Raw genomic sequence first — 25,199 nt, forward strand, 5'->3', positions numbered from 1 at the left:
GGAGGAGTTGCAAGGAGCTGAAATCAAGGATGAAAGCAAATACAGGCTCATCGACTCGTTTTTTTTTCTTCTATCGAATGAAAATGAAAAAAAAAAACATAAATATATTCTCATTGAAATGGAAAAAGTGAGAAAGTGTTTTACGGGACAAACTTGGAGAACTCTTGGGGAAGCTCTAAATATGTAACTACAGTGACATTAAAGGCTGAAGATCGAAAAAAAACAACAACACTAAAAACAAACAATGCTGCATGTGGACGATAAAGCGCACCCTTCATTCATTGTTCAGCATCGTTACACTGCAACTTGTCTTACAACCTCACAAAATCACAAAGTGGCTGTGGCTTAGGAGGTAGAGATAATCACAGAGTTTTTGGTTCAATCCCAGGCAGCTTCTTTCTGCATGCCAAAGTATCCTTGGGTGTGTTCATTGGAGTGTGAATGACAGATAGAAAGCTCTTAGATGTAGAAAATAAGTTATTGTATGAATGGGCGAATGAGGTGTGGTGCAAAGTACATTGATTGCACAAGTAAAAAAACACTGTGTAACAACCAGTCCTTTTCCCATCCATTTAGGCAGTATTCGTCCAATAGGAGAGCCTCATGCAGGCTAAAGTTGAATGAGAAAATGTGCTTTTTGCATAGATCTAGATATAAATAAAGACCATTTATATTTTTTATTTGAGGTTTTATCAAAGTCATCCACCCAAAGCAGGTGAAAGCCACAGTAAGCTAGTTTCTGCTAGTGCATTTGTAGTTTTTTTCCATCAGGAACAATGATTTTTGCTTGTGTTTGAGCTTGATCTTTACCTCTGACAAAACACACGCGCGCACACACAGACACACACACACAGGGGATGGTTCCTGAATGGGGCCGGAGGTCAGCAGCCGCATGCACGTGACAAGTCAGAGTTAATTCCAGCATCACAAAGGATGCTCTGGAAACCAGCAAACACACTCTCCAACAAACACTCACACACACCAGATTATCCCATCAGGCCAGCTACAAAGGTCAAAAGCAAATGTTCAACTTTTGGTCCTTTAGCTCTTCTATTGTTAACACTTAGATGCTTACTTTATGCAAAACCATCAGTGCATTAATATGAGATTTATGGGGGTTAATGCATAACAGTAGACACCAAGGTTATTATAGTTAACTGAAACTAAATTTAGATGTGAAAAACAAAAAAACCCAAACATTTCAGTTACAACTTAAATAAGAATAAAAGCTAGATTTTTGAAAACTAATTGAAACAATTTTGTGAACTTGCAAAACTAATTCAAATAAAGTAAAAATACAGTGTTTTGATTTGATAAAAGTTTAATTAAAATACATAGAAAAGTTTATCGACACTTTAGATGACTGCGAGTCAACTGCTTTCAGAACGTTCTGTGTCTTTATTGTAACACCTGTACTGATTTTCCTAAATCCCTTCTCCATAAAATAATAATTAATTAGGACCTATTATTGTAGAGTTTGTACCTCACAAGAGAAACCGCCTTGAGGTGACTGTTGTTGTGATTTGGAGCTATATAAATAAAATTGAACTGAATTAAAACCAAGATTGAAACTAAACTGAATTAAAAGCAAAAACAGTGCAATAAAAATAAAAACTGATCAGAAATGATTGTTTCTAGTCCTCTAATGAAGGTATTGCCCATAAAATGTTTAACAGAGATATTTTTAATGAACTTTTATTTTGCTTAATATGAATAATTTGCATTAGAAATTCAAAACTGAATTCAAATTAGAATTTTGATTGATAGCAGGAGTAAGAGTTTCTATTTGTCTTAATTTGCTCCTTTTATTCCGAGAAGGCTGCAAGTATAAATCATGGCATGCTTTTGATAATAACTCCACACACAAAAATGTGGAAATGTCATTGTTACACTGACGTTGTTACACTGACGTTGTTACACTGACGTTGTTACACTGACGTTGTTACACTGACGTTGTTCATGTCCACGTGTGCACTGTAAGGCTAAAATTGGGGATTTATGATCAAAATCGACTCGACTTCGGCTGTTATTTATCAAACAGCTACTTTCATACAATCAGTCTGGTTTGCTCTCACTTCACTGGTCATCAGGTTTCCATGTCCTCCAACTATATAAACATTAAAAACAGAAGTTTACAGTAGTCTCTGAGACCTATTTGATTATTGGCTGGTTTTCCTTAATGGGAATTTTATATTTCTGACATTTTGCTACTTCCGTTTGATTCTTGTGCACCAGTGTAATTCTCTATAAATATTACTGCCTTGTCATATAAGAAAACACATTGTTAATCAAAGGGTTTTGTGAAACTAAAGCCATTGTCACTATGTTTGTGGCACTGTGTGTGTGTGTGTGTGTGTGTGTGTGTGTGTGTGTGTGTGTGTGTGTGTGTGTGTGTGTGTGTGTGTGTCAGTGCTCTTCAGATCACTGTGTTTACTGATTGGTCTGCCATCCATCACTATCAACTCCTCTCCGCCCCTTAAACAGAGGCATCAGTGATGGATCATCCTGATTTGTATCAATGGGCAAAACCTTATCAATAAGGTTAAACACACTAATGTGGGTCTAAAGAGAGAACAAATACGTGTGTATGTGTGTGTGTGTGTGTGTGTGTGTGGACCAGGCAGGACGATAGGTGGGGGTAGGAGTCATTTGTTCTGATGTAACAGAGTCAGTTTCATCACCCGAGGCATCGAGGATGAGCAGGAAAGAGAGAATGCACAGAAGGGAAAGGAAGTGACACGATGAGTCTAAAATGACTGTCGCTCTGTCTCTCTCTCACACACACACTCACACACACACACACACACACACACACACATACACACACACACACACACCCTGGGTGTCAGCTTCCATCAGCAGCATGTATGACTGTGACTTATAACCACAGCTATGCGATCATTTACACTCAGTGCAGGAGATAGCCAGAAGCTACTGTCCCTCTGTACTAGTGTGCAGTGATTTAGTGTCTGAATTCACAACACTTGCTTGGATGTATTAGTGTATATGTTTTTACACGCCATATACATATAAATGAAACACTAATACATTAGGAGTCTTTCACAATGTTTTTATTTTTGTTTTATCTTTTAAACAGTGGAGCGCAAGCTTCAAGAACAAGAAAGTACAATAAAAAAAGAAGAGTTTGTGATTAAACCCACATTTAAACCACATCAAAATCAGCTGCCCAGGTCTTATGATGAAGTAACTTATGACTGGCACGATCACACTGAACACATACTTGTTTTTTTTTCTTGTCATGTCTCAGTTAAACTCAAAATGCAAAGGTCACTGAATCTGGAGTTGCTTAGAGACCAGATCTGCTGTACCGGTTATCTTTAATCGAATCAAGTGTGAAGCTCAGATGGAAAACAATAATTTGCCATCATTACAAAATATTAAGCAAGACTAATTTTGTGCAGTTGTGGTTAAAAAGAAAAACAAACGATTTGAAATGAAACGGCACCAGCTAGCTGAAAATAGCCTCTAGATTTATTTTTAAAAATCTAATTCTGTGTCTAATATTTAATTCCACAATAATGAACAGACTGTTGGCACACAGACAAAAAAGGAAATGTCACAGTACACTAATGTACACTTTTGATGGTTATGGCACAAGCTCAAATACAAAAACAGATAGGACACAAATGCTGAGAGTCCGGAGACGTACAGTTTAATAAGTGTTATAGAACGTAATGTAAACATGAAAAAAGGAAATAAGTGAATGCCGAACAGGAAATCTAGCGAGGCCCCCTCGAGAAACCACAGTGTGCCATCTGCATTATTTCCAAATTATTTGTCATCTAATTTTTTTCCCTCAGCACCTTCAGAGAGCTGTCCAGCTGAAGCCTTCTTTTCAGCTCAGGTCATTTCAGTTCAGCCTGATTCACTTTAATTCAGTTTTCTACACTGGGGAATGACTCACACTCCTGACAGAAGACTCCCATTTACTGTCTGCCTGCATGTGTGTGTCCGTGTGTGTTTGTGTGGGGTTTTTTTGGGAAACGTCAGCATCTTCTCCATCTCTCGTACTCGCCTGATGTTACACCGTCAGCATCACCTACAAGGAGACAGAGAAACAGGATTGTGGCGTGTTGTCAGCAACAAATCGGACTGTGTAAAAATAATGCCTCGTTCTTCCTCGCTCTCTCTCGTCTAGCATCATCAGTGTGATGTAATATGAAGAAATCACAGCTCTGGAAATTCTGCTTTTGAGGAATTATGGAGATAAGCTTGTGTTTCTTACTGTTAAACAATAAAGATGACGTGTATTTGTAAAAAATAATAAAAACATTTTTCTCGTACTTAATGAATTCAAATACTATTAGACTGTGGTGGAGGTGCAGCGGAGGGGTGAGGCGTCTTAGTCGAGTCAAGCCGCTGTTCTCGCTCTCACACACACAGACACACACATACACACACACACAAACACACACAAAATTCAATCATGTTTCTGCTGCTGCCTGGGGGAACTCACTGTGGAAACCTCACTATAGTGGAAAATCACCTTTTCCATGTTATTTTACACAGCAGCACCTACGCCACACACTCGCAGACACACACCTACACAGTCTGTCTGCATTTACACGAGGAACCCAAAAGATCTGATTTTTTTTTTAACTCTTTGTGGTGCTGATCTCACACCGTCATGCCTGTCTCAGCCAGAAGTCAGCGAGGAATGAGATTTTTATTCAGCCATGAAGAAAAAAAACGTGCCTCAGAGAGTTAATGTCATCCTGTGACAATACAGGGTTTGTTGCTGTAAGCGTGCTTAGCTAAGGTTGCATCAACCTGATACGTGACCTTATCTTGAGTGGCCATGTTGAATCGCGGAATCCTGAATATACTTATATACAGACACTTTTCTCTATAAAGTTATTTGGCAATGAATGAGGAATAAAGAGCAGGGGGCAGTTAATTTTGTAGACTATCCACAATATCAAAAAATCTGTCTTTTATTAATTACTGTGGTCAAACAATCAATACTTTTATTTTACATATAAATATATATTTATTGTTAGTAGTAGTGCTGGTAGTGCTGATGTTGACACTGACATGGGAACCTTATTTAGCTCAGAGAGTAGAACAAGAACAACAGTACAGCAACCAAAATTCCATCTAAGGCCTGAGTTACACAGGTGTAGGGACCAGTCAGAGACACGCTGACAACAACCAGTTGTCAATGGGAAAAATGTGCAATTCCCGACCAGCTGGCGAGAGGTTGCTGGCTGCCTCTGGGCGATCGTGGCTCAAGAGTTGGGAGTTCGCCTTGTAATCGGAAGGTTGCCGGTTCGAGCCCCGGCTTGGACAGTCTCGGTCGTTGTGTCCTTGGGCAAGACACTTCACCTGTTGCCTACTGGTGGTGGTCAGAGGGCCCGGTGGCGCCAGTGTCCGGCAGCCTCGCCTCTGTCAGTGCGCCCCAGGGTGGCTGTGGCTACATTGTAGCTTGCCATCACCAGTGTGTGAATGTGTGTGTGAATGGGTGGATGACAGGTTGTGTAAAGCGCTTTGGGGTCCTTAGGGACTAGAAAAGCGCTATACAAATACAGGCCATTTGTGATCAATTTGGTTGCTAGCAGATTGCCACAGTTGCCCATGGTTTACATGGAAGATGCTAGCTTGTCTGCAAACACTTGCCAACTACTCTTTGAGCAGCAGTGATACTAAAAAATGCAACAGAATTTGGAAACGGAGAGCCTTCATAGTAAAAGTTGTGCCTTACTGCTGTAACCAGCACGATTTTACTTTGAACGCAAATGTTCTGCATTTCAAGTTTGTGGCACACTTGTCACACAGTAGTTGGCGAATGCCTGTATACTTTGTAACTTCCTATACTGATTTTTCTCTCTATAACATTCTGACAGGGAATTTTAAACTTTTTACATTTTTGAATGGCATGATCCCTTCCTAGCAATTTGTGTGCACCCTCATGCTATGGATATCGCAGGGAGAGCGATCAAACTGAGGGCCAAGAGCAAGAACATGGTGCTTGTTGCATGGATTCTAGATGGTCTGTCAGAATTCGTCATGTTGATTGCTCATGGCGTCCAAAATATCCTCGGGCCACTAAGAAATATCCCTGTGCTCCTGTTGGATAGCCTGACAATGAAATGGCATCATGTGAGGGTCTAAGATACAGTATTTATATATAATTAAACTTCACCTGAGCAACATTTGTTCATAAGCCATTGACACACACATACACACACAGTTTGTGCTACAAGGAACCCTCTCATCAACCAACCACATTACAAGCAGATGGTGAATATTATATGTGAAGTAGAAACATAATAACACCTTACATGAAAGAACTTTACTACAGAGTTGCTTCTGACTTAAAGGATAAGTCCTGTCATGTTCTGTTCTGCCGTTGCTTTCAACAAATCCCATGTGTCAGTGTAATCCAGTAATCATTACGTGTTAGCTATAGCTTTTTTAGATGTCATAGTGGTCCATTATTGTCCATTAACGGTTAAACAAATATCACCGGATCTCAAAATTTCATAACAAAATTAAAGTGCCACAGACAAAGTAGAGCAACTGTTGAGAGTAGTAAATATTGTTTTCTGTGGTCACTTCCCAGGAGGAACAGAAATTATGGGTGTATCAGTAGGCGTATTTGTCCTGAAGCATGAAGAACACAATGTTAAGTTTGGTATGAAATGTCCTCAGAGCAGTACGCCCTGGGAACTAAACTGCCACGGATCTATTAATGGTCACATACTCGCACTCCCCAAATGCTCCACCCTGAAATTTTGGCAGTTCACCAGTAGCTGTCCATCAGGTATGGTGTGCTAGTAAGGTTAGCTTAAGTTTTTTTTCTGTAGAGCTAATTGCCCATTTTCATGTAGCACATAAGCTAAATAAGTTAACGATAAAGTCATTTTAGAGTCCATCGCCATTAGAAACTGAAGGGCTGCGCCGAACAAAACTGGGGTTTGTCAAGTTTTTCTAGAAACCTTTTTAAAAGAAGAGGTAGCTAAAAAAAAAAAAAAAAAAAAAAGCTAATGCTAAATTAGCAGCAAACCTTTCAGAGCTAATCTGCACCAGAAGTTTTGTCAGCTTGCAAAATGCTTGTCATAATGTCGTACTTGTAATCTCTTGTTAAATATTTTACCGTTGCTGACAAAATAAATTCACAGTAGTCTGCGGACAATGAAGTCTATTGTCTGTAGCAAGATGTAAAAAACAAAGGACAAAAGTGATCTGTACACTTCTTAAAAGAAAGTTTTCTATTTTGTCAAACAGCTCAGGCTTTTCTTATTGTCAAGATAAAGAATTTGAGTGTATTAACTGTTACAATAAGAGCAATTAGACATTTTAAGATCTTTTTAAACAATGGGGAAAGTGCCATTTTTGCTTTATTTTTTCCCTGCTTTGCTGAAAATATACTGAAACCTGAACCCAGCATAAAGTTTTTGTATATGTTACAACACCATATTGGTCATATTGGGGAAATTTACATAAAAATATAAATAAATATTTGTTAAATATTTGTTTTAGAGTACACATCCACTTTTAGAACTAAAGTTTAAAGTAAGGTTACACAATCTGAATTATGGCACTTTTGAATGTAATTAACTTTTATCTATTCTTTCCCATCGTTTATGTTGTTTTTCATGGTTTCTTCCTTTTGCTCTTTTTTAATCCCCTCATGCCAGATGGCTGCCCCTCTCTGAACCTGGCTCAGGGAAGAAGTTCCAGTTCAAAGGAACTTCTTCCTCCTCACTGTTGCCAAGTGCTTGCTCACAAAAGACCGTCTGAATGTTCTTGCTCTAAAATTGTGTTTGTAATATGAAGTAGTCTGTTGTAAACGACTGCTTTTGAAACATAAAAACTGTATAAAGTATCTGGGCACTACTGCTGCTTACATACTGTATTGAGGTCTTTGCTGGACAAATGTCATATGAAACTGGAAAACACCCGACTGAGAAGATGTGAACAAGCTTTGTGTGGGTGTCTGTCTGTCTGTATGGATCTGCAGTGCTCTGCCAATGCTACAGACATTTCAGAGCCCTGTGGCGTAATTCAGTGTGTCAGATACAAGAGGAAATAATGTGGTGAGCATCTCGTCGAATCGCTCCGGCTTAAACGGTCTCTCTCCAGAGTGTGTTTAGGAAATTAAAGGCCGGGGATTTTTTTCATAATTGTCTAGTTTATCATTTTATTACAGCTAGCTTTCCTCTGATGGGCTCCCTTTATGATTTATCAAATACAATTACTGCATGACTTATTTTAGGACCATTAATGTGTGCACGTGTGTGTGTGTGTGTGTGTGTGTGTGTGTGTGTGTGTGTGTGTGTGTGTGTGTGTGTGTGTGTGTGTGTGTGTGTGTGTGTGTGTGTGTCAGCTCTGGTGTATTTAAATAGCATTAAGTAATTGGAAAAACAGGTCGAGAAGCTGGAAAATCTAAATTGTCTTTGTGGCTTTATACCCCCCATTCAAACACACACACACACACACACACACACACACACACACACACACACACACACACACACACACACACACACACACACACACACACACACACACACACACACACACACACACACACTCTCCTTTTCCTTTTCTCTCTGTTGCTTCTGAGTAAATACCCAAAAAGCTTCTATTTTAAACGTAAAATAAGAGAAAATTGTGTTTTAACTGATAGAAGCTAATCTGAAATAGTTTCATTCTTGTGCTGTGACAATATTTCACAATATTTCTCAAGGAATGAGGAAAATTGGGATATAGAGAAACAGAGAAAGGAAAGAAACAGTCACAGAGAGAAAGAGGTTAATTCCATACCTTCGCCTTCCAGCTAATGAAGTGTAGGTGGCGTCCCGGTCACTTCAGCTAATTGAACAGTGGAGATTACAGCAGCCGTCGCTCCCCTCTGTGAAAAGAGGGCCGTGTTCATTAGTCGTTGCCATATAATATTCATTCTCTGTAGAAATATGTAGATAGTAATCTATGCAAAGAGCTGCTGGTATGATTATAAAGCTCTCAGCACGTTCTCTGGTAGCAATAACTCAAACAACCATGATTTAAAATACTGCATGTGTCTATGTTTAACTTTATTGCTTCGCACTGAATTTATGGGCCTTTATCAATTAGACGTATACTCAGAAGAATCTATTAATATTTATGTAGGGCAATGTATTAATTTTGACATTTAACAAACCAGTAAAAACAGTAAACCTAAAGTATATCAGTATCTGAGTGTTATTTGAATTATTTGAATGGCTTTAGAGAGCAATAACTCCTGCGCAGCTAGTAATAATGGGCACAGTTGATAGTCTTGGTAACACTGTGACAGACTTCACTGAGGCATGTCAGTGCAACTCTAGGCTGCCCTAAGTAAAACAAAGTCTATGGACGGAGAGTCATTGAACCCCCTAGCTGGAATATGTGTCAATTTAAAATCCTCAAGAAAGCAAGACAAGATGGCAAAGCTAGTCATGAAAGGCTCAGTTTAATTCAGCTTTATTTATATAGAGACAAATCACAGCAGCAGTCACCTCAAGGCGCTTTGTATAGTAGGGTCAAAAGCCTACAATAATAAAGAAGACCCCAATAATCAGGCAGGTAAGGTAGCAAGAAACTCAGGAGCAGCCCTGAGTTTGAGATAACAGGTAGCACTATGCGGCGTCCTGTTGTATTCAAATTGATGGTGTATAAACTGGAGTTGTGGCCATCAGAGAGTTGTCCCGATTTTAAAACAGGCAGTCTTTAGTCACCAAAAACCTGAAACCAGTTGTCAATGGACTTGTCTCACATTATAATCTTGGCCTTTTTTTAATGCACTTCTTCAAAAGCCTTTCCACCACATTTGTAATAATAAAATGTTTATTTGTCATTACCAGCATTCTTCTATTTTCAGTCATTCTGGAATAGAAATTACGGCCATTGTCATCCAACCTATTCTGTGCATGAGAAAATTGATGCTGCTAATTACAAGGTATGTCTTTGTACCCATGTACAAAGATTAAGGGAATGTGTGTACAAAGCAATGTTACATAATTAAAAGCTGCAGCAATGACACTCGTGTAACCGTGAGGTTGATTAATGTCTCTGGTTTGTTGTGTTATGTTCACGAATTTCACGCTCATGTGACAGGTTGTTAGGCTTTGATTTTGTAGTGCGGTCCTGTGATAAACGAGCAACATGCTATAAGCTTTTCTTACATGTACAGTGAGTTGTGTGACTAAAACGACCGTCTCGGTCATTTGTTTCTACTGTCTGAAAAGGCCCACGTGAGTAAGCCTTCCTAAAATGACATACAGTGCTGTTTCACTCCAAAGGACCCAGAGAGTCCACATCAGGAAGCAGGTGGGCTTGTGGTTTCACAAACACACCCGGCTCCAGTCTCGCGGCTTTCTACCATTTTTGAGTTTCACTTTTACTCCCTTGGTAAAAGCAAGGAGGTCCTGTAGGTCCAGCAGCTGGGGCCTTACTGTGTGGAGCTCGCATGTTCTCCCCATGTCTGCATGGTTTCTCTCTGAAAACTCTGGTTTCCTCCCAATGATATATATGGGGTGAGGTTAACTGGTGATTCTAAACTGGCTATAGGTGTGAATATGAGTGTGAATGGGCTCCCGGCTCTAGACATTAGCCTAATGACAGACTGGTGATCTGTCCAGGGTGTACCCTGCCTATCACCCTATGGCAGTGGGGATAGACTCCAGCACCCCCAAAACACCCTGATGAGGGCAAACAGAAGAAAATGAATGGACTTTGACTCCCCAGTAACTTCTATTGTCATTCACCATTTGGTTAGGTTTAGCTAGCAGCACTTCTTGGTTAATGTAAGGAAAAGACTTTTGGTTTGAAGTGAACATACAATAAAATAAATACATAAATAAATTTATAAACACAACAAATTTACCATTTACAGAAACCTCCATTTAAAAAACCGCTAACGTACTATCAGAAATTTGCAAGGACATTTTCCATGTTTTTATGCATATTTTTTGCAGTGTAGGATTTAATAACATCAAGTATAAATGACAGCATGACCCTTTTTCTGAGGGGAAATCTCTATTAATAATGGTGGAAAGTGTAATGAAAATTGCTACTAAAGCAGAATTACTGTTACATAACTGAAATGTTACTCAACTAAAAACACACTACCATTAAATAGAAAAAAATACTTTACATAAAAGCATAAAATAACCTTCAAAACATACTAGGGATGTTTAATGTCAGGTGTCCTGTGGGTGTAACAGTTTAGAAAATGGATGGATGATTGTTTAATAAATAAAGTTAACTGAAGTATATCGTTGAAGGGTTTGTGAATCAGTAATGGAGACAGTTGTGAATAAATGAATGAAAAAATAATAATCAAGAACGTCCAGTGAGAGCAGAGTTTATTATACTCACAGCCATTACTGTGAATTTATGACAAACACACCAATTACTCATCTTAACTAGTTTATGGAGTTATACAGACTGCAGGTGTGTCCATGTGTGTGCGGTGCATCCTCTGCGTGCGTGTATTGACAGACAGAGAGAAACAGGAGGCAGTGGGCACGACCTGCAGAGGTGGGAGTGAAAGTAGGCAGACAAAAGATTTTAGAGTTAAGCAGGAAAGTTTGGATGGTCTAACGTTATAGTTTTCTTCTAACTTTCTTCTGGGAACGACAGAAGCAGGAATGTGTTGCAAGTTAGTAAAAGGCGAGAAAGAAGCACTAAAAGACTAGCACGGCCCACCTCACAGTCACAGTGAGTAATAAAATTACTCAAATATATGTTAGCGTGCAGTCTTAAAGGAATTATATTTAGGATCTAATAACACACAACTTTTGAACTTTTTTTGTCTTGGTGTTTTTTTGTTTGATAGCTTTAAAACTCAAATTGTGGCCCCTGCTCAGCATTTAAAGCAGTAAAATTGATTTTCTAGTGTAAATCATACTTTTGTAAGTTGTGTAAATTACAACTTGGAAAAAAAGCACAAGTACTGGCCAGAAATGATTTAATTGGAGTGGGGAAAATATTGAGGCATGCGCACTCTTTCTCCCTGTGAACTGCACTGATCAGCCTTCCCCACCCGTGCGTCAATATTTGCTAACTCACTATCGCAGGATTCATGTTTTTTAAGTCACCTGATGCCGAAGTCACTGAACAGAACTCAGCAAAAACTCGTCATGTCTTTATCAGGACAAAAACAAAACTCCTCTCTGCTTCTGTCACTTTTCTAACCCCACTGAACCCCCTCCTCCCTGCCTCTTGTTGCCTATCCAGCACAGTGGGACCATGTCTCTCTCTCTCTCTTCTCCCCTCTCTCTCTCTCTACCTCTCTCGCCCCCTCCCTCGGGGCAGAAGTAGACCACGCCTTGAGGCCCTGCTCCCATTGTGTTTTCTCTGCTACTTCTGTTTGGGGCCTTTGTGTGCCGCTAATCAGCCGTGGGGCCATGCTCAGCCTCGAGTGTGTGTCTGCGAGTGTGCGTGTGTGTGTGTGTGTGTGTGTGTCCCTTGCCCTCATTACGTAGCCACACTGGGAGGCCAGCATGGGAAGTTTCTGCTGCCCTCCATCACCCCCTCCACCACCACCACCTCACCCCCCCTCTAGCTGTCCATCACTCACTTCCTCCCCCTATCCTCATCTCACCAACCCTTGGACCGGCCACAATTTTAAAATAAAACTGCACCTGCTTCAGTGGCTACATCAGAAAGCGATGCAGCAGTGGAGCAGAAAAACAACAGTGCTTTGTTCTAAAGTCCTCACAGTCACAGATATTTGCTGCGATGATTAGCGTCATTATTTTCGGAGCTGGAATGAAGCGATTTTGCGACAGGAACGGATTCTCTGTGCAAATCACAAAGTCTTTTCAACTGAATTTAGCGACAACAAAAGCGGGACTCCTCCACCCTAACACAAGGCTGAAAAAGTAAAAGTTTAAAGTGAAACTTCCCACTGCTTTTCAGGTCTTTTTTTCCTTCTTTTTTCAAACACGAGCACTTACAATACAGTAGGCAGGATGTTGTATGCTTATTTTATCTGCTGACGAAGTTAAAAAATATCTAACGCAGATCTTGTAAGAGAATCTTTTTTTTTAAACCAGGCTATAGTTGTTATGCTTTAACAGTTTAACTATCATGACTTGTTTAATAGCTGGTGAACATTCTGTGAACAAATATTGCCGTAATGTCACTGTCATCTGGGGATACAGTCATCTATACTGTCAAACTCCTGGCTGTATGATTTCAGCGGGATTTATTAAGTAACGTATTGTAATAGTAAAGAAAAAAACCTGGGGGTTGGAATAGTGTGCAGACCAATAATTAGTCATTTTATTTGTGAATGATTTAAGGCGTCCTCTTCAGAGTTTGAGCTTTTCTTCACAACATCAACAACAACACTTTCTTTTGTCTCACGTTCACGTGTTTAGCATGAGTCAACTGATGATGACTACTTCTCTCTTTTAAAAAGACAAAACTGAATTTCCAATTGTTCTTTGTGACAATCAGTTTGTTTGTTTCTTTTTTTTTTTTTTGTCTTTCTTTTCACAATTTATGTCTTTGTGTGTATCACTTGCCTCGAGACAAATTTTCTCTTTTGGACATTGAGTTAAGTTAAGAGGAAAATGTTGCCCTCGCTGACAAGTAGCCTACTGGGTTCAGTATCAGTGCAAAGTCCAAGAAAACAATCTCAGTTTACACAGCCCTGTTTGTTTGGCGAGTTGTCTTTACAGAGATTAATGAAAGTTCAGTGCAGTAACGCAAAGTAAAGAAAAACTGAAGAGTTATTTTTTTAGATTATCTTTCACTTTCAGTGTTACTTATACACATCAGTAAGCTGGACTGAGTGAACTGTCCGCTGCCCTTTAGTGCTCCTCCCCTGTCACCTGCTGGATGCCTCTCTACCCTCATGTTCCCCCCCCCCCACTGCTCCACCGCTTCACCTCCTTCCCATCTACTTTCTCCCTCCTTCAAGTCTTCACTGTTCATGAAATCTCACCTGTTCACATGGAGTGTGTCTCTCTGTCTTGATGCCCGATGAAGCTTAAGCCGCTGGACCTCTTTGCCTTGAGGACAAGCATAGCCTGCTCATTGCTCATGTATACACACACACACACACACACACACACACACACACACACACACACACACACACACACACACAGACTCTGTCTCTGTCTCTGTTCAGTCAAGAGCTACACGGCTGTCTTAAATTTCATTGTGGGACAGAGAATATCCTCCCTATATATGTCACTCTCTCTTCCTTTAGCTCATTTCTTGCTTCACCTGACTTATCACACACCCCTGGCCCGTCCTCAGTCCTCCTCTGCTGTCCGACAATTTAGCTCTAGGTCATCAGCATCGTCTACTTACTGACCTAAATTCATGTTACGCCACATAATTAGGCTGTGTGCTTGTTTCCGTTCCCACTTTCAAAGACAGGTCTAAAGAGCTTGAGAAGCGTCTTGAGAGGGGAGACTTCTGTCCTGTGTCCAATGGCACTCAACAAGTTCTCCAACTAAATGGAGCATAGGAGCATACTGGCAACAGGAAACAGGCAACAATAAACTGTTAGAATTTTTGTTAGGTTAGAGGAAAAACCCTTGTTTAAATCATCGTTAGATGTCCAAGATTTTGAGTGTTACTGTGTTTCCTTCCCACTGTTGCCAAGTGAACAAATTCCAGTTCCTGGGTATGGGGCCGTCTGATTTTTGAGGTTTTCGCTCTATTATTATATAGTCTGTAAATTTTCCATGAAATTTTGGTACATCACAACATCATTGAATCTGGACAAATAAAATGTACTTGACATGTATATGAAAGTATGTTTATACCAAACATACTTTCATTGTTGATTAATTATTGGAATTTAAAAAAAAATTTGATTTTCTATATTCCAGTTGCATTTAACTCAGAACTATTGGTTCATGTCTTTGAGGCTGATGAAACCCTCCATCCACCTTAACCTCCTCCGCAGTGGTTCTGAAACCACAGTAGACTTCCTTTGCAGCCGAAGAGCCTTTTGAGAGAAGCACTGAATACTCATCTAATTCAAGTGAAGCAAATGAAACATTTTTTGAGTATAGACACAAAAATACACGTCTTTGGCATACCGCCTGGAGCTGAACCGCAGTATATTACTAGGTTCGGACACAACCCACATTTTGTGAACACAGATTAATATATAAATAAAGTAACATTTCCCACAAGAGTCCAAAAAAAAGTGCCTCAGTCGGGGGACAAAACTGACATTTTCACCTTGTGCCATAATTTTTTCAGAAAGCTAATCTCAGAGCTAAAGGTGCTTACTGTTACCTCACTGACATTGCACATGTTTCAACAGAGAATCAACAGCATGAAAGTCTTGTTCTCACCTAGAAAAATTTCGATTTGTTTCTTTGCTGGTTCAAAGCAGCAATCTCAGCTCAAGAGGACACACAGAGGAAATGTTGTGAGACCCCCAACACCACGGGTGGCTCTGCAGGAACAGCGGACCAACAACTTAGCTCTAAAGAGAAACACGGGCAATGTTTAGTACAGGAAAATAAGTGCTCTTCCATAAACACCGCAGAAGCCAAAACATTGAGATTAACAAAAATTGCAGAGCAGCAATAATTTACATTCCTCAAAACAAAAAACAAGTTCAGGCCAATCTTTTTTTTTGTGGATTGCTTTAACATGACGATCTGTCATGTAAACCCAGGACAGAGTAAAGGGAAACCAGAATCATAAAATAACAACACGCCTCATAAACTACCGCTATAAAGGTTTAACTAAAGCCTTAAAATAGCAATTACATCAACTGAGTTTCGTTTACAGAAAAAAAATCAGTGAGTGTATTAATATGTGTGTGTGTGTGTGTGTGTGGGAAGGGGGGGGGGTGAGAGAGTAAAGAGTAAGAGCAAGAAAAAGATGGTAATTAGTTGTGACTCAAGGTTTCCCTGACCATAATCCTCTGAACAATCTACACTCATACAGGTGTTCACTAAATCCAATTACCAACAGAAGAGGCAGTGGAGAGGAGAAGGCTAAATTATTTTAGCATTAAATAATACTGAAACGTTTTTGGGGGGTTGCCAAATAATAAAGTTGTATGTTGCACCTTCAAAATGCATTTTCCAGTCACTCGGGGAGACGGATATGCAAATGAAAATATTAGCAGAGCATCTACACTTCAGTCAGACTTTGAGTTTGTAGTTTACTTTTTCATAAATGACTTTGTGTTTATAGATTTCTGTCTTTTAAATAAGGTCAATAGCACTACCAACATGGAGCTTATACATAACAATAGCTGATAATATAGTGGACTCATATGACTGCCCCTATGTTTACAGAGCGCAACAAAGACGAGGCATTATATTTCAAAAGCTGCCTATTTATGTCAGGAGAGCTCATGCTCTTAAAAATGGTAATTGAGCTTTGGTACAGCACATGCATAATTACCTCTTTAAGACTGTCTCTGCTATTTCTTTTGTATTCCCGTGTATCGGTTTTAATATGCAAGTCCAGATATTGTGTACAGTAGATCCAGTATGTGTCACTGTGGTATTGTGCAGACCTCATCCTCTGATCCCCTGTATGGTTAAGCAGACCACAGAGCTCTGAGCAGGCTTTTGCAGCTTATTCAAATCAGAGCACTACTCCATCAAAGCTTCTGTTAGTTTAGCTTAATTGTAACTGAAATGAGATGAGATTAGAAACAAAGGCAGTCATTCTGTTACACAGTAAGCATGGGCAAGACTCTTCTAAACAGCACAAAGTAGTCAGCATAAAACTGTTAATGATTTTATGTCGAAAATTGCTTTCACCTGATTTGTACAATCAAATTCTAACCAAAATAAGACATGACCTGACTGAAAAAATAATAGAGTTATTTTTTAAATAAACATGCAAAGTATTAAACTTCTTCAACTGAACATCCCATAATAATAATAATAGTAACTATTATAATGAACATATACCTGACATGCTCATCCTAAACTATGGAGGTGTGCAGTGTGGAAAAAAGTTAAAGTTCATCAAATAAATGCACCAAAATAATGTAAATAATGCAAATGAATTCAATTTATTTCCTTTATATTAAACCAAATTACATCATTACACCTCATAGTGCATGTAAGGTGAAGAGGCCACGTTAATAGAGAGAAAACCCCAATATTTAAAATGACCGTCTATGAGCAAGCACTTGGTGACAGTGGCAAGGAAAAGCTCCCTTTTTATATGAATAAACTGCTGTGTGTGAAGACAGTGAAGAGTAATAATAATAAATGATTTAATGCAGAGTGGTGTATGAACATATAGAGAGTGCATAGAGGTGAGTGAAGAAGAAACAAAAAGTGCATCATGGGAAAGGAAAATAAAAACAGAATTCATTGTATGTCAGATTTATAAATTACCTGCATTATTTTACCAATATTCTAAATATGTTTGTTGATATATTTATTTACTGGCAATATAAGGTATACGGCATTGCTTTTAACCCTGTTAAAGTACCATTCAATTTTTGGCATCTTTATTTCAGCACTGTCAGAATGTGAGAAAATCCCCAAATGAAATCGTAAACTCAAATAAAAACTTGGGAGTTCTGATCTTAATTACTTTTCTACTGCTTTGTAATATTGTTGTGACCAACTGCCTGTCTATGCTAGTGAGCTTGTTTGTGCTCTTCGCCGTCACCTGTAACTAGCGCTACAGGGAATGCTTGTCATGCTACTTGTGATCAACGTGTAGTCAGACAAGATGATTTTGGCTTCTTGTATTTTTTTTTCTCAAATAAATATCCAGAAAATAAACTGTATCTTGTTTAAATGCTAGCACATCACTGGTATACTTCAAGGACACTTACATAACACACAAGTGAAGAAGAGCTTTGCGAGTGAAGATGAAGGTGGTTTACTGAAGTGAGCAGAAAGGGGAAAGAAGAAGAAGATTCTTGCTCCACTCCCTCCAAACTTGTAATGGAGGTTTGATTAGCAAGCATGTAATGTACTTTGCCCTGAAGCTAAAGGCGGGGGGAGGTACAGGGGGGTGTTAGAGGAGGCAGTGAAAAAAAATGGAGGGAGCATTATGGCAGGAAGAAGGTGGAGCGCATACAAGCTGCCCTCTCAGCAGGTCTCCTCATCCAACCTCTTCCCGCCACCCTGTCCACCTCCTCCACTCCTTAAGACGAGGACACAAGTTTCCCCCCTACTTCAAAACCTTGTGTCTAATGCCACCTCCCCATCCACCGCCACCTTCACCCCCTCCCATGCTGTATAAGTGGTGGAGGTGGGTGGAGTAGGATGGGGTTGGAGGTCAGAAGCAGGAAGAGTTTTTTTCTTTTTTTAACAAGCTGCACGTCTGCATGCAGGAAGTTGTTTGTGCACAGACACAATGCAAGTTTATTTGAATCCAGCAGGGAACAGTGAGCAATGTTGTCACTCAGCTGGTTTTAAGGTCAAAGGTTAAAGAAAATGTTGAGGTAGCACCCACCAGTGTGTTGCCTTCACTGGCAAAAAGAAAAATGAAACTAAAAGTCAGGGGAAAAAAAGTGTTTCTTTACACGCAGCAACAGAAATATTCATATCTGTATGAACAACTCTTCGGGGAGTCAGGTTAAATTGAGTCTTTGTCAATTTAAACTAAAAGATTCACTTTATAAATGATGGTGTAGTTTTAATAGTAACAATTCAAGGCACTGATGCTTTTAAAGTGACCCAGAAATTGTTTATCTTACTATGAATGAGCTCCCAGCCTTCAATCGTCATTTTCTCCTTTAACATAACTGATTATCTGCTAAAGTCACTTCCTAAATGTCAGGAAAGTTCCACCCAATCATGGAAATTATGAAAATAAAACTTCTTTTTAAATTTAAAAAAAAAAAAAAGTTCTAACAATCCAATCCAAACAATACAGTCTGTCCCTTTCTCTCCATCCTTCTGTCCCATCCACCGCACCGGATCAGCGTTTCTCTCCACCCCTCCTCTGCCTCGCTGTGCTGTCAGCTCAGGGTGTGAGCAGAACAACGTTAATGTGTGGAGACACCTGACAAGCCTGCTGGCCTTTAGGGCTCAGCCTAATCACTCTAGACCCGAACCCATCGGGAATTAAACCTGCAAAACCAAACAGTCACTGTGGGAGCTGGCTGGGAGCTGGCTGGCATCTGCTGGGGCCACTCCATCGGCTGCTGAGGGGAAAGGAACGTTGCAAATGGCGCGAGAACTGTGCTGTTTTAATGGACTAAAATCCACGACCTGGGTAGATTTATTGCCAAACCTGTTGTGCCATTAAGTAGCCAGGACATCAAGTAAAAAAAAACAACAAAAAAAACAACAACAACAAATAACAATAATAATACAAATGTTTCAAAGTTTTACTAAACTAAACGTATCTTGAGGAGAACTACCTCCTTCAATTCCTGTGAGTTATTCTATTCAGGGCTTTGATTTTTCATTGTAAATCCGACAGGATGGAGGTGTCAGAGTTGAATGCACGTACACACAGGAACACTTTCACGACCATTATATTAAAAAACGTCTAGAAAATTTAACACTGCACGACTACGGAGAGACCGACAAACGCTGATGTATGACAACATAAAGGAGGTTAAGACAGCGAGAGGCCAAGAGTCAGTCTGAAAATGTCACCGTAATGTGCTTGAAGTAACATTAAAGCTCTTCTCCACCATTCACGCTACAGTGCTGTGTTAACTTTAAAATTAATGGGGATTTTCCAGTGTTTAAAGTACAGTAGCTTGTTAACTCCAGTATCTGTTAAGCCACACTGGGCCCCTTCTCCACTCTCTCTCTCCAGATGCCCTCATTAATTTTAGATTGGCTCTAAATGAGTCTCCTTCATCGCAGCCAAGGGTTTGTAAATTGGATTCATTTATATTTAAATTGTGAAACAGGCGTGGTTAATGAGAGAGTCGTTATTTTGGGGGGTTATTTCAGATTGGGCCGATAGCCGGGGCAGCTCAGTGCTGTGCTGAACTAAAACCATCAGAGTAGAGGCACACGTGATGTTGGGCTTAACGTTTTCTCTAACACAAAAAAAATTAAACATGTTTAAATTAGATATATATTTTGAGGCACGTTGTTAATGAAAACGGTAGAATGTACAAGCACCTTGGCATCACCGTTTATTCTTTAACTTTAGAACATCACTTGGATCTAAGCTTCTAAAATGTTTTCTGTATGAAAATGTGAACAAAATTAGGGAGGAAAAACAACCGCCGTGTGTTTGTGTCCTTTGTTAACACCTAATTTAACACTCTTAAAACTAATGTGTCACTCTCAACGCATCTGTGTGGTTTTCAGCGCCGCATGTGCCAAAAACAAGCCGGTGAACGTGTTGACTTAACAGGTGCCTCTATCAACACATGACGCCCTGGCAAAGCAGCGGGACGCCTCTCAACCTAAACTGCTAAAACTAGAGTGTTGAAAGTGCCACATCTGGGGGGGGGGGAGAGAACACGAGGTGAGACGACAGAGATGTCCCCCCACCCCAAACCCATCCCTCTCATAAAACCCCCAAATCACACAGTGCTTTACAGCTGTACATCTCCTTGCAAGGCTTCTTACAGCTCTCGGCGTCCTATAGCAACCCCCAGCTTCTCCCTGCTAGGAATTTGACTGTTAGGAATCTAAGTGCCAGGCGTTTAAAACCTGAGGAATGCTATTGTTCTGGTCACAGCTGCACTAGCACTGGCCTGGCTACTGCTGCCACTGTGTGCGTGGGGAGGGAAGAGGGGGGGGGGGTGATGGTGCAGGAGGAGGAAGAGGGCGGGAGAAGTCGAAGGTGTGAAAAAGGCAACTTTACGTGTTTTCAGTGCTCTGCGGTCTCATGACAAAGCAGCACATAGTTGACAGTAAGTTGACACATTCCTCCAGCCCGGCCTCCTCTCTGACTAACTGCCCTACTACTCTTCTAATCTTCTTACAGCATGAGATGCTTCACTGTATGTAGGTTATATCTGAAGCTTTAAAAAAATATATCAGATAAATGTGCACAACACACATGCTTGGAACTGATAAACACACAATGGTATGTATGCAGCGATGCAGTGGAAGATTAAAACTGCTAGTAGTATAGTTGGTGTTAGGTAAGCCCATACAGGAAATTTATAGTAGTTGAGGACAGGGCATTTTAAAGCTTCTTTTAAAAACAAAAGACATTTGTTGTCTTTTATACAGCTTGGCTCCAAGATGGGTTTCGCTCTCACAAAGCTAATTTCTCACTTTGTGACATGTTGATTCTTTATACCGCTGCTGTTTAATTTGGATGAAGGCAATAGTAGAGGTCTGGCAGCTTTGAGTAACAGGCATGTGTTTTTTCACTAGTAGAGCTGGTCAGTTTCTCTGCTTAAGCATATTTCTTTAAGGCTAGTCAAAATTAGCAAGCTAACGAAGCTAGTGCTACCATTAGCTAGCCTTTCCCTAGATCTACCCGCCCCCCAAACTGGCAGCCTTTGAAAGGTACTCCACAAATCATTAAGGGCCAGGTTTTAGTGTTAAAGACAAAGTACCGTTGGTACTGACAAAGAAACTGCAGTGACAAGACTGTGTGTAAGAGGAACTCAGAGATGTTTGCGACTGACCATGTTGCATATATATTTCTGGAAGTTCCTGGAAGTATTTCTGGAAGTAATTTACTAACACTGACATGCAGTTTACTGCTGACCACACCAATATTTAATGCTAGGAAAACAGCATGTCTTATTTTTTACGCTTGATATGAAAAAGAACAAACTGCGCCTGTGTTTAGAAAACAGTAAAACCGAGTAAAATCACTCGTAAAACTAACCACTCCCGTAAGTGCTATTTCGGACACTATTTTAATGCCATTTAATAAATCATTTAATAAACAAAACAAGAATGTGCTGTTGCTCTGGTACCAATACTAGTGTATATCCTCAAATTATTTTCAGTAGCTTTTAGCCACTCCTCGTGCAGATGGAGTTGCTCACGTTTTATAGAGATATCGGCGTACCACATCATAACGTTTGCTACTAAAATTATGTGCTGCCTGAAACAAGTAAAAGCTATTTGAGGGATGTTGGTTCATTTTCTTTTCACTTCAAATGAGCAGTTGGGTTCGGGGGTTGGGGGGGCTTTCTGCCCACTATATTGAATACAATTTTTATGTGACTGATTTTAGGTTGTTAATAAATAAAAATCAATGCCCGGCAATGTACTCTCAAGTGTGTTTGTGTGCAACTTTTACTATATAAATCTGTCAACAGCAGTGAGGATGCAAAGCTTCTCTCTCTCTCACACTCACTCTCTCCTTCTCTAGTAATTACCATCCAGCTGCTTGCAGGAACAATGCTTGGCTCTCTTCCAGACGGCTGACTTCATACACTCTGTGCCACGCTCAATTTGGAGCGCAGCGGAAGCTGGGCATGACTGGCACCCTCCAAGGCATTGCTGTCTTTTTCTATGGGACTCTGTGTGTGTTTGTGTGCATGAGTGCGTGTACGTGTTTGAGAGTGTGTATTTGGGTGTGTTCCCTAAACTTACCATTTGTCATTTTGCCATCCCGTTTCCCATTGTCCCGCTCTCTCACTCGCGTCTTCACTCTCTCGTTACATCACTAGAAGAAGAAGAAGAAGGGGTGAAAAAATGGAGTGTTGTTTTTAAGGGAAATCAGCATGTATTCTGCCTTGTTTCAGTATTCACTTGGAGATCTGTTTAGGAGCAGACCCAGAAGGAAGATTGCCACATACAGATGCTCAGATATATTTAATGGATGATCAGCAGAGTACAGAAACACGATAAAATCATTCATTCTGTGTGTTTAGCAGAGCAGATGTGGGTGAATTCATAGAAGGCAGATTTATGAAAACACTCTGGCTTGGTGAAAAGCTGCTGAGACTATAAGGTCAGAGTTCACAGTGAATCCATGTATACCCACAATAGTTCCTAGTGTTTCCTGATGCAAGGCTGTGTTACCAGGCAACGAGTAGTGTTCGGGGGCTAGTAACTTGCTGACTCCCCCCCTGTGCACTTCAATAAAGTTTAGATTCAGAAAGTTAAAGGTGACTTTGGTTAAAACGACTGCAAACTTTGCCTAAAACTAACGTCACAGCAGATCCACTCCCAGCTGTCTGAATATGAGGAACTCCCTCATTATGCGGGTCAGAGGAAACTATTGTTATCACTCCACTACAACACACACTCACAGACAGACAGCATGAGGAGGAGGCGGGATGAGGGCACAACTCAGACAGAAATCACTCAACACATATCTTTATATGGCTCCCTGCAGTCGCTCTATACAACTGTACACACGCACACACAAGCACACCCGTGCAAACAAAAAGCACGTACATAAACACGTACATAGTGCTCCCCTTTCAGACCCTGTCTTGGCTGAATAGGGGGCAGTACGAGCGGACTCTTCCTCGCAGCATAATGAAGAACTGTTTGGGTCCAGTACGCCGAGTTACGCCGATTTCACTGCCCAAAATAAGCCTCAAACATGCGCAAACACGAACACACACACATACTACCAGGCCCAGTCTGGCTCTTACTGTTTGGGACAGAGGGGCATTTAAAGAGGCGAGATAAACAGCAACAGTTGCTAATTGTTGCGTAACAACTCGACAAGGACAGAGCAGCGCTAAAACAGAAAGTCTTACAGTTTCATTTTGATTTGGGATTCAAGGCTGTCTCTTGACACTGGGTTTGACCACGTTTTTAAGGCGATACATTTGCGAATATACATGGCGATTTTCTGCTTTTTTTTTCTCATGAAGAAGACAGAATCCTTTTTATCCAGACATCGATCATATGGAATTAAAATGGGATTGAGATGTTTAGTTTTACAACCATATTGAGCCACCACCTAAACAGGCAGAAAGATATCATTGAACATTTAAAACAACAATAATAATAATAAATCAAAACTATACAAGGCAGGATATGTGATGCACAGACAAAAAACTAATTAAAATTTTTTCCAACTGCATAAAAATGTGCTGTGGATAAATGGTAATCTGTGTGTAATCCCCTCTTTAAGTGCTCTCACTAAGTGCTCTCATGCGCTCGTATGACTGGACAGGTAGAGCAATGGAAAATGAAAGAGGACAGGCTGGAAAACTGTAAGATTTACTTTGCTGCTAGCTAAACAAGATAGCTTTAGCTTGAATTTAAGCTGTCAATAATTTATAGCTGTTTGCAGCATCTCTTAGTCTTTCATCAGTCTCACATTTTGCTATCTAAACTTGTTATTGCATCATTATTAACACCTGCATCAGCACAGTGACAGAACATTAATGTAAATTACACCACAAAAACAGTAATGTCATTCCCCATTTGCAAGGCATATGACTGAGGCTGGTACAGCGTGGCACAGGACCAGGCCAAAGCAAACAGAGGTGTGTTTCTGATTTGACTGCTCGCTCAGTGCCGTTACAGAGTTAATACAGACGCTCACATAATGCAGTGTGGCTACCACCAATCAGCGGTGGTATTTTTGGAAAGTGAAGTAAAGAAATCTTGCACCCCTCGATATTCCTTCCCACTGTCGCCAAGTGCTTGCTCGTAGCGGGTCGTTTGATTGTTGGGGTTTGCTATATAGATATAACTGAATTGAATTTTATCACAAAGCTGGTGTAAGCTGTCATTTCCTAAAAAGTCATAGGGTAACTTCCTTAAAAGGGAGTTACAGGAGCATGCTATAAAAGAAGGTGTGCAGTTGGTTTTAGTTTAATCACGTTTGAATTGGTAAAAATTAGCTTAAAAAATCACGACCACCAGTTTTTGCAGTGTAGTTCTACAGTCATGGGCCCCGTCCCTGTGAGATTACTTCTACTAATATACACTGAGTGGACATGTAAGTTTGTCACGTCTGCAGGTATGTATGCATCTATTGACCTGTGAGCACAAATGCATACGTGTTCATTTCTGGGTATCTGTGTGTGGATGCGCACATTAATGCACGTCCGTGTAAGTGTGTGTGTGTGTGTGTGTGTGTGTGTGTGTGTGTGTGTGTGTGTGTGTGTGTAATGGCAGTGGGCCCCCAGGGCTGGGCCCCCCACAGTTTCCAGCAGGATTGTGGGTAGCTGGGAGAGGGTTTGGATTCTGGCTTTGTCTGTCTCTGTGTGCTGACATCACTGTGCTGATGGCACCAAATCCCTGTTCTACTGCACGCAGCACTTTCTATACAAAACACAAATACAAACACACATTCTCACACATGCGGACACATGGTACAAGTAATGCCAACTTAGCCAAAAAAAAAAGAAAAAAATGCGCTTTCTCTTTTTGACACAC

The 25,199-nt window shown here is 40.3% G+C and overlaps 1 protein-coding gene across 9 annotated transcripts in view; it reads right to left on the bottom strand.

Moving 5' to 3' along the window:
* Window positions 1-3,055: 3,055 nt before the first annotated feature.
* LOC145421334 (uncharacterized) overlaps window positions 3,056-25,199 on the bottom strand; it is a 205,339-nt gene continuing 183,195 nt past the window's right edge. For 3 of the 9 annotated variants that reach the window (XR_013902670.1, XM_080291541.1, XM_080291537.1), the window contains 3 exons: window positions 22,443-22,515; window positions 8,791-8,878; window positions 3,056-4,060 (listed from right to left, as the gene is read on the bottom strand). Coding sequence is in view for 8 of the 9 variants with exons in the window: in XM_080291537.1 (XP_080147663.1) it covers window positions 22,497-22,515 (19 nt within the window). In the remaining variant the exon portion in view is untranslated. Of the gene's footprint in view, window positions 4,061-8,790; window positions 8,879-11,334; window positions 11,519-13,942; window positions 14,010-15,317; window positions 15,452-16,498; window positions 16,518-22,442; window positions 22,516-25,199 lie in introns of those variants that run through there. The other 6 variants (XM_080291540.1, XM_080291536.1, XM_080291539.1 and 3 more) reach the window with 5 other exon arrangements.

This window comes from Astatotilapia calliptera, chromosome 17 (assembly GCF_964374335.1).
Source record: "Astatotilapia calliptera chromosome 17, fAstCal68.1, whole genome shotgun sequence".
NCBI lineage: Eukaryota > Metazoa > Chordata > Actinopteri > Cichliformes > Cichlidae > Astatotilapia > Astatotilapia calliptera.